Raw genomic sequence first — 13,951 nt, forward strand, 5'->3', positions numbered from 1 at the left:
CAAGCAAAAATAGGGGGAGGGTGTAGGGATATAGAGCAAGTAAAGACAAAGCATGGGAGGTGGGGCGATGGGGAAACAATGCCGGGGAGGGGGCTGGTAGGAGGAGGGAGCAGGTCAAGCAGCAACACTGGATTTGTAAGGGAGACTGGGCAAGCAACGACAACAGGGCAACAAGGTAGTGATGGGAGGAGGATACGACAAGCAAGCACGCCTGGACAACAATGCGGGGAGCGGGATGGGGCAAGCAACTATGAGGAGAGGGACATGGGGGAGAGGAGATGACCTGCAAACATCTGCACTCTTAGTGAGTGCTGCAAGTAGATGCAAAAAGTCACACGGGGCAAAAAAGCGTGAGCAACGGAAGGGCATTAAAAAAGAAAGGAAGCACTACTTGGGTCATGCTCCAGTGGAGGTAAAACTCATGAAGAGGAAGTGAAGCCGGCAAATGCTGAACAAACAAGAGCCATCAAATAAGAGTGACATGAAGCCAACCGATGTTAAGCAATGAGCAGGCTCTAATCCCCTTTTAAGCTAATGTGCTGTCGCAGGTGAGACCTAATAATAAAGGTAGCCATGAGAAGGCTATGAGAAAGCGACATGTTTTGGTATGAAAACCATTATTGTATTATACAGGTATATACGTTATTTTCCTCTGTTTAGGGGAAAACTATAGCTTTGGGTGGTAATATGGCATTATTGTGCATGCTTGAGCGCACTTAAAATTTCACTAGTGAGTATAATGATGCATTCATGACCAGCTCATGATGTTTGGTGTCCAACAAAGGTTTAAAAAAATCAATTAGAGGTAATACATTTGTAAGTACGTGTCAGATAAAGGGTCGCGGTGAGGGTATGTGAGAGAAACAATATGAGTGGGGAAAATAAAAATAATAGCTCCCACGAGATACAAAAGAGTTTAGGCCCTTTATGTACTAATGCATTTCTCCCTCAACACAGATTTTGTTGTTGTTGCAGTTTTATAAAGCACAAACTTTTTGGAGCACTTTACATTAGCACCAGTTACTTACACAAGGACACATTCATCTTTGGTAGGCACGGGGAAATAAAGCGATTTGTCCAGAATCACAGGATGTTGAGCTACAGTCTGCAGATCTGGTCGTTACGACACAGCCTCGCACCTAGGTGCGAATGTGTAAAAAATATCACTTTCATACATCAGGCCCCCAGAGAAGCAACTAGCATGACGTAGAAGAGAAGAGAGGAGCTGAAGAAGCGTGTTTAAGATGTGTAATGTTCGTTCATTGAGTGAATGCAAGTCTTCCCCGGTTTTGAATGGACATGTCGATTCATATGATTGGCTGACCTGCAACCAATGAGATTTCCTGAACTGCCATCAACGGCATTCCGACAGTGAGCGAGTCAGCCAGTGAGATCAGCCAAAACACAACGTGACCCTTCTAGACAGGTGAGACTCGGCGTGTGTAATTGAGTTAAGGGGGAGGCATACCAACTCCAAACGTGCCTTTGTTTGACCTGAGACACACCCTTGCATTCTGGCCCACGCGCATCTTACCCTCCAGCACGGGGTTCGATTGCAGCAGCTGTTCCTTCACTTGGTTCACCTCCGCTCCCTTATTGCACACAGCCGCCACATATGACATCACCAGTTTACTGGCCTCTGCAAACAGAGCAACAGCAACATATTAACTCTTGTTCTTCACCACGGTGCCAGACAATTTGGCAGTCAAAGGAGCATTGTTACATTTCAGTACCACGGATACCAAATTTTGGAATTGCGACCACATACAAGGCGTTAAACATTTGGACACACTTGCACTTGACATGTTTCTTTTATACAGAACAGAACACCATTACATAACGGTGCATATTCTGCTTTACAAGATATTGAAAGGAGTTGCAAAGAGTAGGTAAGTGGCACAGTTTCTCAAAATCGTAATGGCAGTGGAATTGACAACAATACTTTTAGACCCAAATATCGCAAATAAAATAACACCATGTGTCCTTTGACACCAGTAAATGACCACTGCATACTTTTTAAACAATATTTATCGTAAACTCATAGATGCAGGATGTTAGCAATCCATGGTTGGTAACGGACACAAACACCCAACTACTAAACACCTAGGGCCTGATTACGATGTCGGGCGTACTTAAGTCTGCCCCACACCATCTCAGTCCAAAAATAGAGCGACTTTCAGTCAGCGGTCCTGACCACCTAATTAGGAAGAGACCGAACACTGTTCGGTCGCATTCCTACATTTCCCGACGGAGGCAAGCCTTAGGGCCGTAAACTGGCCGTAATACATGCTCCCATAGGGAAACAGAAGGTGCTGTTCATCCCTGCAACCGGTGGCATGCACCTTGAGGTGCCTGCCACGGGGCACAGAGATCAACAAGGGGGACCCATAGGTAGCCCCTAAGCCCCCAACCGGAGGTTGCACACACAAGGGGGCCATGCTGTGGGCACCCAAACATGCTTCATGACATGGTTTCCATGTTGAACAGGTCGGCATGGACATCATGCCGTAAACCGTGAATCGTAATCCCAAGAGTGGAAAGGACCGCCCTTTGGGATTACAAGCCAGTTCCGACTGGCCGATGGGCCAGAATGACTGGCCAGTTTCAATTCCGACCGACTGATACATAATCAGTCGGTCGAAATTGAAACTGACAATCGTAATCTGCCCCCTAAATGTATGCTAACTGTTAAACTATTGGTTTTAGATCGGTTAAATCAAAGTGGGTGCAAAAAGTTATATAATGATTCCAATTGGTAATACAGGCCACCCATGCATCACACCCCTGTTTTGATCTTATCAATTAAATTTGTTTCATAAAACGGTTCTATGTTAAGTTACAGGAAATCCTTCATGTATTGGATTCTATTCGAAAAAGGTTTGGCTCCAAAGGATCAATGTATGTGTGTGTCTGTGTGTGTGCGTGCATGTGTGCATGAGACACAGAGAGAGAGAGTATTTCAGGTGTATTATATGGTATGGCTGTGCAGCCTTACCGTGTAATACACTCACAAAAACTGTCTTGGGTCCAGTCAGGCTCATTTGTAAAACCTTAAGCTCAACCCTGGGTTGTTATGGCTTTGAACAGCAAGGCTTAAACATAGTAACTAGTGTAAAGCGTTTAACAGTACCAAAACAACAAAATAACAAAGTCACACAGCATAAAGAAATCCAAACCCAATTTATAAAAATAGAATATATTTTTAGGAATTTTTTGAGACCAAGATGAGCAAAATCCACCTCAGGTTTCTGGAGATACAGCTTTTTAAAGAAAACTTGAATCCTATTGCAACCACAAACAAGTATCGTTAACTATAAAATTTGTAAACTTTAAAAAAAGTTTTAAATAGTTTTGTTCGACTACTCCGACCCAACTTGGGTGACCAAATCCAACAAGATAAAGGTCTGGGGGACCAATGAGGAGTATTTGGTCAGTTACCTAGCGACAAAAGCGTTTTCCATCCAGTTCCAAACTTTACAGCACAACCACCATAGACTTCAATTGAGTGGTCCTGATGCTACGGATGCAAGAGATAGAAGATGCTCAAGGATGCTCTGGGTCAGTCGCCTTTGCGGTTATTCCTCAGTCCTCAGGCTAGGTCTGAACTGGAAAGGTATGGGGGGCAAATAAACAATGGATTTAGGTCCAATTCTCTGTACTGGGGTGATTATTTGACATTGTGCAACATTCTGTCCATCAATTGTTCTTTTTGCATTTGTCACCCCGAGTGGGATGGGTATGCCCAGACATGGGTTCCAAGCTCTCCATGCCACTGGAGTCAAGCTAGCCTGACTGATGAGGGGTGAAACCCTGAAACCGGTCCTAGGATACTAGTTTCCCATCCAGGGAGGACCTGGCTTGGCAGTTCGGACTGGACTGTTCCCATGAGGAACAGGGTCACGACTGACTTGCATATAGCTGGGTCTAAACTGGAATAGCATGGGGAGCAAGAAAACAATAAATTTAGGCCCAGATCTTCTTGCCCGGGTGAATGTATGACACTGTTCAACATTCTGTCCATCGATTGTTCTTTTTGCATTTGTAACTCAGAGCGGGACGGGTAAGCCAGAGGTGGGTCCCAGGCTCCCCATGCCACTGGAGTCAAGCTAGCCTGACTGGTGAGGGGTGAAACCCTGAAACTGGTCCAAGGATGCTTGTTTCCAGTCCAGGGAGGACCTGGCTGGGCAGTTCGGGCTGGACTGTTTCCATGAGGAAAAAGGTCACAACTGATTTACATATAGCTGGGTCTAAACTGGAATAGCATGGGGAGCAAAAAAACGATGGATTTAGGCCCAGATCACCATACTTGGGTGAATGTATGACATTGTTCAGCATTCTGTCTATCAATTGTTCTTTTTGTATTTGTCACCCCGAGTGGGATGGGTATGGCCAGACGTGGGTCCTATGCTCTCCATGGCACCGGAGTCAAGCTAGCCTGGCAGATGAGGGGTGAAACCCTGAATCCGGTCCTAGGATGCTTGTTTTCAATCCAGGGAGGACCTGGCTTGGCAGTTTGGACTGGACTGTTCCCATGAGGAAAAGGGTCAAGACTGAGTTGCATATGGTTGGGTCTAAACTTGAATAACATGGGGAGCAAGAAAACAACTGATTTAGGCCCTGCCCTTCTAACCCGAGTAAATGTATGACATTGTTCAGCATTCTATCCATCAATTGTTCTTTTTACATTTGTCACCCTGAGTGGGACAGGTAAGCCCAGATGTGGGTCCCATGCTCTCCATGCCACAGGAGTCAAGCTAGCCTGGCAGATGAGGGGTGAAACCCTGAAACCGGTCCTAGGATGCTTGTTTTCAATCCAGGGAGGACCTGGCTTGGCAGTTCGGACTGGACTGTTCCCATGAGGAAAAGGGTCAAGACTGAGTTGCATATAACTGGGTCTAATAGCATAGGTAGCAAGAAAACAATGGATTTGGGTCCAGATATTCTTGCCCAGGTGAACCTATGACATTGTTCAGCATTCTGTCCATCAATTGCTCTTTTTGCATTTGTCACCCGAGCGGGACGGGTAAGCCCAGACATGGATCCCATGCTCTCCATGTCACTAGAGCCACACTAGCGTGGCTGATGAGGGGTGAAACCCTGAAACTGGTCCAAAAATGCTTGTTTCCAGTCCAGGGAGGACCTGGCTTGGCAGTTTGGGCTGGGTCAAGACTGATTTGCAAATGGCTAGGTCTAAGCTGGATTGGCATGGGGAGCAAATAAACGATGGATTTAGGTCTATATCTCAATACTGGTATGAATGTATGACATTGTTCAGCATTCTGTCTATCAATTGTTCTTTTTGTATTTGTCACCCCGAGTGGGATGGGTATGGCCAGACGTGGGTCCTATGCTCTCCATGGCACCGGAGTCTAGCTAGCCTGGCTGATGAGGGGTGAAACCCTGAAACCGGTCCTAGGAAGCTTGTATCCTGTCCAGGGAGGACCTGGCTTGGCAGTTCAGGCTGGACTATTTCCATGAGGAAAAGGGTCAAGTCTGAGTTGCGTATGGTTGGGTCTAAACTTGAATAACATGGGGAGCAAGAAAACAACTGATTTAGGCCCTGCCCTTCTAACCCGAGTAAATGTATGACATTGTTCAGCATTCTATCCATCAATTGTTCTTTTTACATTTGTCACCCTGAGTGGGACAGGTAAGCCCAGATGTGGGTCCCCTGCTCTCCATGCCACAGGAGTCAAGCTAGCCTGGCAGATGAGGGGTGAAACCCTGAAACCGGTCCTAGGATGCTTGTTTTCAATCCAGGGAGGACCTGGCTTGGCAGTTCGGACTGGACTGTTCCCATGAGGAAAAGGGTCAAGACTGAGTTGCATATAACTGGGTCTAATAGCATAGGTAGCAAGAAAACAATGGATTTGGGTCCAGATATTCTTGCCCAGGTGAACCTATGACATTGTTCAGCATTCTGTCCATCAATTGCTCTTTTTGCATTTGTCACCCGAGCGGGACGGGTAAGCCCAGACATGGATCCCATGCTCTCCATGTCACTAGAGCCACACTAGCGTAGCTGATGAGGGGTGAAACCCTGAAACTGGTCCAAAAATGCTTGTTTCCAGTCCAGGGAGGACCTGGCTTGGCAGTTTGGGCTGGGTCAAGACTGATTTGCAAATGGCTAGGTCTAAGCTGGATTGGCATAGGGAGCAAATAAACGATGGATTTAGGCCTATATCTCAATACTGGTATGAATGTATGACATTGTTCTGCATTCTCTCCATCAATTGTTCTGTTTGCATTTGTCACCCTGAGTGAGATGGGTATGCCCAGACATGGGTCCCATGCTCTCCATGCCACTGGAGTCAAGCTAGCCTGGCTGATGAGGGGTGAAACCCTGAAACCGGTCATAGGATGCTTGTTTCCAGTCCAGGGAGCACCTGGCTTGGCAGTTAGAACTGGACTGTTCTCATGAGGAAAAGGGTCAAGACTGATTTGCATATAACTGGGTCTAATAGCATGGGGAGCAAGAAAATGATGGATTTAGGCCCAGATCTTCTTCACCGGGGGAATGTATGACATTGTTCAGCATTTTGTCCATCAATTGTTCTTTTTGCATTTGTCACCCGAGCGGGACGGGTACGTCCAGATGTGGATCCCATGCTCTCCATGCCACTGGAGTCAAGCTAGCCTGGCTAGTGAGGGGTGAAATCCTGAAACTGGTCCTAAGATGTTTGTTTCCAGTCCAGGGAGGACCTGGCTTGACAGTTCCGGCTGGACTGTTCCCATGAGGAACAGGGTCACAACTGATTTGCATATAGCTGGGTCTAAACTGGAATAGCATGGGGAGCAAGAAAACGATGGATTTAGGCCCAGATATTCTTGCCCAGGTGAATGTATGACATTGTTCAGCATTCTGTCCATCAGTTGTTCTTTTTGCATTTGTCACCCCGAGTGGGACTGGTAAGCCAGACGTGGGTCCCATGCTCTCCATGCCACTGGAGTCAAGATAGCCTGGCTGATGAGGGGTGAAACCCCGAAAGCAGTCCTAGGATGCTTGTTTCCAGTCCCGGGAGGACCTGGCTTGGCAGTTCGGGCTAGGTTGTTCCCATTGGGAACAGGGTCAAGACTGATTTGCATATGGCTGGGTATATACTGGAATAGCATGGGGAGCAAAAAAACAATGGATTTAGGCCCAGGTCACCATATTGGGGTCAATGTATGACATTGTTCAGCATTCTGTCTATCAATTTTTCTTTTTGCATGTGTCACCCCGAGTAGGATGGGTAAGCCCAGACGTGGGTCCCATGCTCTCCATGCCACTGGAGTCAAGCTAGCCTGGCTGATGGGGTGTGAAACCCTGAAACCGGTCCTAGATGCTTGTTTCCAGTCCAGGCAGGACCTGGCTTGGCAGTTCGGGCTGGATTGTTCCCATGGGGAACAGGGCCAACACTGTTTTGCATATGGTTGGGTCTAAACTGGATTTGCATGGGGAGCAAAAAAACGATGGATTTGGGCCCAGATCTCCATACTGGGGTGAATGTCTAACATAGTTCAGCATTCAGTCCATCAATTGTTCTTTTTGAATTTGTCACCCCAGTGGGACGGGTATGCCCAGATGTGGGGAAGAGGGTCAAGACTGATTTGTGTATGGCTGGGTCTAAACTGGAATGGCAAGGGGAGCAAAAAAAATGATGGATTTAGACCCAGATCTCCGTACTGGGGTAAATGTATGACATTGTTCAGCATTCGGTCCATCAATTGATCCTTTCGCTCTTTACAGTTCTGGCATGATCTGAGGCTCAGGGTGCCAGGGGTGCCATATTTATGCCCCAAAAGTGCCCTGGGGATGATGCCAATTGGCTACCAGGTCATCTTCCTCTTGGTGAGGGTTTTCTGTCTATGTGTGACATCTAGCAATCCACGATCAAGACGTCTGAACTCTTCCTTGGATGTTAGGAGCTAGGTGGCCCACCCTAGAGGTGTCGCTACCTGTTGGTTACATGTCCACGGGAAAACCAGTTTGGGCACTGGTCTCCCTTATCTGTCCTCAGCGCCAGCCTGTCTACCAGAAAAGAGGGCTGCCCCTCAGGAGTGTGATCACCTTTTAGGCCAACACGCTGAGCGGGTTTCCTGTGAGGGGGATGTACCACCTCGCTCTGTAGCAGGCTACTATTGGTCCTAAGACTGGGAGTCGTTCATACTACTCAGCAAGAGGGTAGAAAGCTGTCTTGTGACCAGTGACCATGTGAGGCCACAGGACAAACTGGGTCACAGAGTGGCAATTTTTTTAAAGCTGCATTTCGTTAATAGTGACATTAATTTCTACTTGGGCATCAAGTTGGGTCTAATGACACAATTAATGTGATACCTTTCAACACATATCTATGTAGTTCCATTCAGAAGTTAGCCAGGCTGAGGGCTCAGTTGGTAACCTCATGTTCGCCAATAGGGGTACGAACTCTCCCACGGCAAAACGGAAATGTAGGAGTGCTGTTTTTTTTAAATTGATTATAAATCCAAATTAAAACCTGCTCAGATGTTATTAAATTTCCTCAAAGAAGAGGGGCCTCGACCTTTAGCCAAGGCCATCTCAGACTCATAGACATGTCTCATTAAGGACCACCATTCAACTGCCTTTGGGGGAATAGCAGAAATCCATACCTGTGCTATACATAACCGAGCACAAACAATCATTATTGTCAAAGAGCACTTAATTCCCCCATCGTACTCAGACTTGACCCCCATCAGTATCTCTTTAGGGGATAATGAGACTTGAAATCCTAGGCCAGAGGACATTAGCTTGGTTACCCCGTCTCTAAAGCCCTGCAGGGCTGGGCATATGGCAAACATATGCACAATGTTGCCAGCTGATAAAGTACATTTGGGACACCTGACTTTATCGCTAGATAAACTGAAGTCCCATTTAGAAATCTTCTCAGGAGTGTAGTATAGAAGGCAAATAGTCTTAAATGGTTGTAATTTGAGATTAATAGAGTGTACCGAGCAATCGACAATCTCAAGTGCCCTCCGAATCTTAGAAACAAGGATATCGAAGGATAGAAGCTGACTACATGTTATTGCCAATACCTCATTGTCATCAGTGGCATACTGAGAGACGTCCTGATACATCGTACTTATCAATGGTTTCTTATCTAATTTAAATAAATGTAACTTTAGCTCTGTACCTTCAAGACCCACCAGGCGCTTTCACCCTGACAAAAATGAGTCCCTTACTTGTAGATACTTGAAAAAATAGTGGTTAGGGAGCCCATTGATGGCCTGCAGACCGGCAAATGAGCAGACACCATTCAGATTAAACAGCTGCCCAATAGTCTGAGCCCCATATCGTGCCCAGGCCCTACCTATAGAGTCCTGAAATACTGATGGGAAGGCAGGACATCCCAGAGCGGTGGTTCTTTATTTAAAAAGACTATAGATAATGTATTACAGATTTCCTGCCAGATACGGATGCCATCCTTCACAATCTTAAACCGGATCCTCTTATAGTAATTAGGGTCTCCCAGCCGGTAGAAGAAAAGCCTAAACTCGGTCCCAAGTGCTATCTGGTAACAAAAAGCTGCTGCATCTGGGTAAGCCGGGTTTAATAAACTAGTCAGTAGTATTGCTAAGGCCGCCCAGAAATATAACTTCAAACCAGGGAGATGTAGCCCCCCACCCCCTGTTTAAATTGAATCTTTATAAGTCGAATTGCACGTCATGCCTGCTTATACCCCCAAATAAAACTTCCAATAGTTCATTCCAGTCACCTAAAAAAAGAGTTGGGGACCAATAGTGGAATTACCCAAAACAAATACAGAATGAAAGAAAAAGAGACTAAGTGGGAGTTTATTCCAGGATTTCATCTTCGTAGTAATTGATATTAATAAAGGCTCATAATTCAGTTTAATTACGTCCCTAACCTCGAAGCATAATTTAACCCCAAGATATACGGCAGTCGAAGTTAGCACTGAAATTGGAACATCTGGCTTACAATTCAGTAAAACCTGTGTTTTTAGGTTGTTGAGTTTGTACCCTGAAAATCTCCCAAAATCGGCGGCCTTCTTATCAACCTGTTCCAATGCTACTTCCCAATTTAATGCGAAAACAGCAACATGATCCACATATGCAGTAAGTTTAAGTTCATACCCACCAAACAACAGAGGCTGGATACCCATGTTTATATGCAAGGATCGTAGATAAGGCTCCATATGCAGCTCAAACAGAATGGGAGACAGCGGGCACCCCTAGCGGGTTCGGCGGTGTATAGCAAATGTATTTTAATTCCTCCCTGAATAATCCACCCTAGCCCGTTGAGTCTTATATAGCATTTTGACCAACTGAATGAACTTATCCCGATTCCGAAAACGCCTATTGTAGCCCACAAAGACTCCAAGCCACGCAGTCAAAGGCATTCTCCGTGTCCAATAAAACCAGGCCCATCCTGGTATTGGGTTTTGATGCGACATTAAAAGCCCCAATTGTTGTGTTAGTGTGTCTAGTAATATCCCTTCCTGGTACGAACCTGTGTTGCTATTGGGGAACTAGCCCTGAAAGTACAGGGGCAAGTTGCATTGCTAAAATCTTGGTGAACCACTTGGTGTCCGAATTAATCAGCGAGATGGGTTGACAAGACCCCATGTCCTCCAGGGGGGTTTGTCTTTCTTCAAGAATACCATAATGTTAGTCATATTCCAAGAATCTGGGAACATGCCCCCCTCACAAATATATTAAATGAGCCTTAAAAATTCACTGTTTATTAGATCTTTAAACATTTTTATAAAACTCCAAAGGGTTTGTGTCCTCACCCGTGGCCGTACGTGACGGGGGAGCCACCAAGGCAGCCTTCATCTTACCAAAGGAGAATTCGCCCTGACCTTGTCTTCCCCCAGATGGGGCAGCCTGCATCGATGAGCATACTCGATAAACCCAGATGTATTCACTACTTGGGGCTGAAAGTATAACTCTCAGTAAAATGAAGCAAACTGCTGCATAATAATTCTAGGGTTATAGTGAACCCTACCATCCAAGCCTTTGATAGAATGAATAATACTTTTAGACTGTCTATCAGCAATTAAATGGGCTAGCACACGGCCAACCCTATCACCATATTCATATTGCAGAGTTTTGTTCTTAATATATTTAGCTGCTATCTGCTCCTTCACACAACACCCAAGTAAAGATCGCTTTTCAATCAGTTGGAGAAAGATGGCCTGCTCGCTCTCACTGCCTTGAAGGATTTTTTGTGCATGTAAGATTTCAAGTTGAAGGATATCAGTTCTATTTTGTTTAGTAATGCATTGCAATGTAATACCCCAACCAAATGCCATCATTGCATCTGAGACTAATGGGAGTGCAGCTATACCTGTATTAGTGAGGAAAAATTTCCTTAATAGACCTGTAACATACCTTCCATATTTGCCATTAGACAAAAGATGGCGGGGGAACAAAAACACAGATAGACTAGCTCTAGCCTTCGTAAATAAAATTGGTTTGTGATCAGATTCAATCCTAGGGCAAACCTCAATTTCTGCACTTGCTAGGAGAGGCCTACGAATGAGAACCATTTCAATCCTGGAATAGTGTTTGTGAGGGCATGAATTGAAAGTATATCCAGAATTGGTAGGATGGTCAGTCCTCCATGCATCACAGAGCCCATGTAGCCCGGTCGTCAAGTCATAAATTAAAGCCCTGCTTCTGGTCATACGTGGAGTAGTATTGCGGTCAGTAGAATCAATACTGTAGTTCAATACACAATTAAAATCCCCCATTATAATTAGTTCTTCAGCCCAGTCCAGCAACTCCAGTAAAAGCGTGTTGAAAATCTCCGGGTCATCAGCATTTGGGCCATAAACTGCACAATAACAAATTTATGTGGGTAGAATTCCAAATGTCCTAATGCCCATCTCCCCCTGGAGTCCACTGCAGTTTTCGAGATTTTATATTGGAAATTCTTCGCAGATAAGATAGCCACCCTGCAGATGGAAACTGATTGTGAAGTACAGATAATTGTATCATAGCCCAGTTGCCAAAATAATAAACGATCCTTATATGCCACATGAGTCTCTGTTAATGCTATCAGTTGGGATCTATACATCCCAATTTTCTCCTGCACCAACTGTTGCTTGCTTCATGAATTTAGGGACATTGTTCATGCATTTTATGCTAGCCATGATTCTATGAGATTAAACCCGGCAGCCCCCCATACTCTGACCATATTTTCTGAAAGACGTAGAGAAAGAATACAAATATTGTTGAAAAAATAAGAGCATTCAGACTTATTTTACTTACCCCCCACACCCACCATCCACACCAGGCTGTGCTCTCTGCTTTAGGAGCCTATCTATTGTGGCCACCTCACCCACCCCACTCCCCAACCCCCAGTGTCCATGGAAAGAAATCAACCCAGCTCACTGAGCTGTGGATGGATTCACAGCCCTGAAGAACGAGCCTGCCTCCACTCCGCGTACTGACCCCCCCCCCGCCCATCAACCACCAAGGCATATTAGCCAACAAGCAATCGGTACTAAACAAAAAAACAACACAAAAGAAATCATCACCCCGAAAGATAACTAGAGAAAGAAAAGGAAGAGCACATAGGAATCATTTAAGAGAGAAAGAGAGGTTACAAGAACTACATTGCAGACTACCATAGACGATATTACTAAGTCGTAGAGCCCCTCATACTACTCGGAGTCTGTGAAGCACCTGTCTCTGAATAGCACATAAGGAACTGCTCATCAATAATGATGTTAAGCCGGGCTGGTTCTTGCAAGAAAACTTGGGCCCCAACAGCTTATAATGGATCAATAAATTGCTTCAGATTCCATCATCGATCCATAGAGGTCTGAGCGTGCTATAATCGACATTGCATCTACTGAGACAGGTGTATTAAGGAGTGCCTTCAGTGAAATTGCCCGCCTAAGAAGAAAGTTCCCAACATATATTAGGATTGGACGGGCCTACGCTGGCTTAGAATTGCTCAGATTACGATTAAGGGGAAGACCGTGGGCCCACTGAATTTGTGAATCCCAGTCTCAATCCATCAGCTCTGAAAACGCTTTTGCAAACATTTGCACAATGTCCTGGGGAGGTCCGCCCCTTCCTTCCCCTCCGGTATTCTGAATATCCTAAGCTTGTTTCTCCTCTGGCGATTCTCCATATCTTCCATCTTGGTTTGTAGATATTCCAACTGACTGCTATGATTCCCGATAGATTTAACTTCAGCTGTCTCCACCTCCTCTAAATCAGACACTCGCTGTTGTAGCTCAGTGAACTTTGTAGCGACGTGGGAAATCTTTCCCGACATCTCGAAAATTGATAACTGCATTTACAGATTGTCTACTTATGACTGAGCATAATGCGACTGCGCCTCAGAACCATGGACTTGGAGAAGCTGTAGAATTGCCATAAGAGACGATACTTGGGGCAGTTCTTGATAATTATCCTCTATGTAGGCTTCCTGCAGTAGTGATGACATGGAACAGTTGGAGGGGGGACCGCAGGATGAATCTGCAATTAATTTAGGGTTCTGGTTTGAGCCCTTAAGGGGAGAATGCTTATCTGAAGGTTGTTTACCTTCCGCTGCTACAGTCTGAACTAATGATAAGCAGTAAATAAGTGCCCTCACCTCCCCCTTTGAGGTAACCCACTTCTGGAACGGACTGCTCTTAGCACCAGAATCTCCCGTCTTTCCTGGCTGCCACAGGTTCAAAGGTTTACAAGGCTGATGTAGTTTAAATGGCTTGGATAGCTTCCTCTTAATATTACCCCGCCTCTCCTGAACAAGCTGGGCACCCTCCTCCTGACTGCAAAGTTTATTGCTACCAATGCTACCTTCTGGATATGGTCCAGAAGCATACAAAACAAGGGAGGGCTCAGCCCCAAATAGCTGCCTGTCGTGGTCGCCTGCCTGCTGAGAGACTGGCCATGCATTAGATTCTGATGCACCTGCATTAAAGTCTCAGTTTGTAGCCACTGGAACCCCCCCCCCCCCATTCCCCCA

General features: G+C 45.5%; 1 protein-coding gene across 1 annotated transcript in view; it reads right to left on the reverse strand.

Moving 5' to 3' along the window:
- The window catches only part of MYO1A (myosin IA), a 357,566-nt gene that overhangs the window by 249,438 nt on the left and 94,177 nt on the right, over window positions 1–13,951 (reverse strand). The window contains exon 5 of the mRNA XM_085600969.1: window positions 1,535–1,639. Coding sequence (XP_085457095.1) covers window positions 1,535–1,639 — 105 coding nt within the window. The remainder of the gene's footprint in view (window positions 1–1,534; window positions 1,640–13,951) is intronic.

Source organism: Triturus cristatus, chromosome 4_2 (genome assembly GCF_964204655.1).
Source record: "Triturus cristatus chromosome 4_2, aTriCri1.1, whole genome shotgun sequence".
Taxonomy (NCBI): Eukaryota; Metazoa; Chordata; class Amphibia; order Caudata; family Salamandridae; genus Triturus; species Triturus cristatus.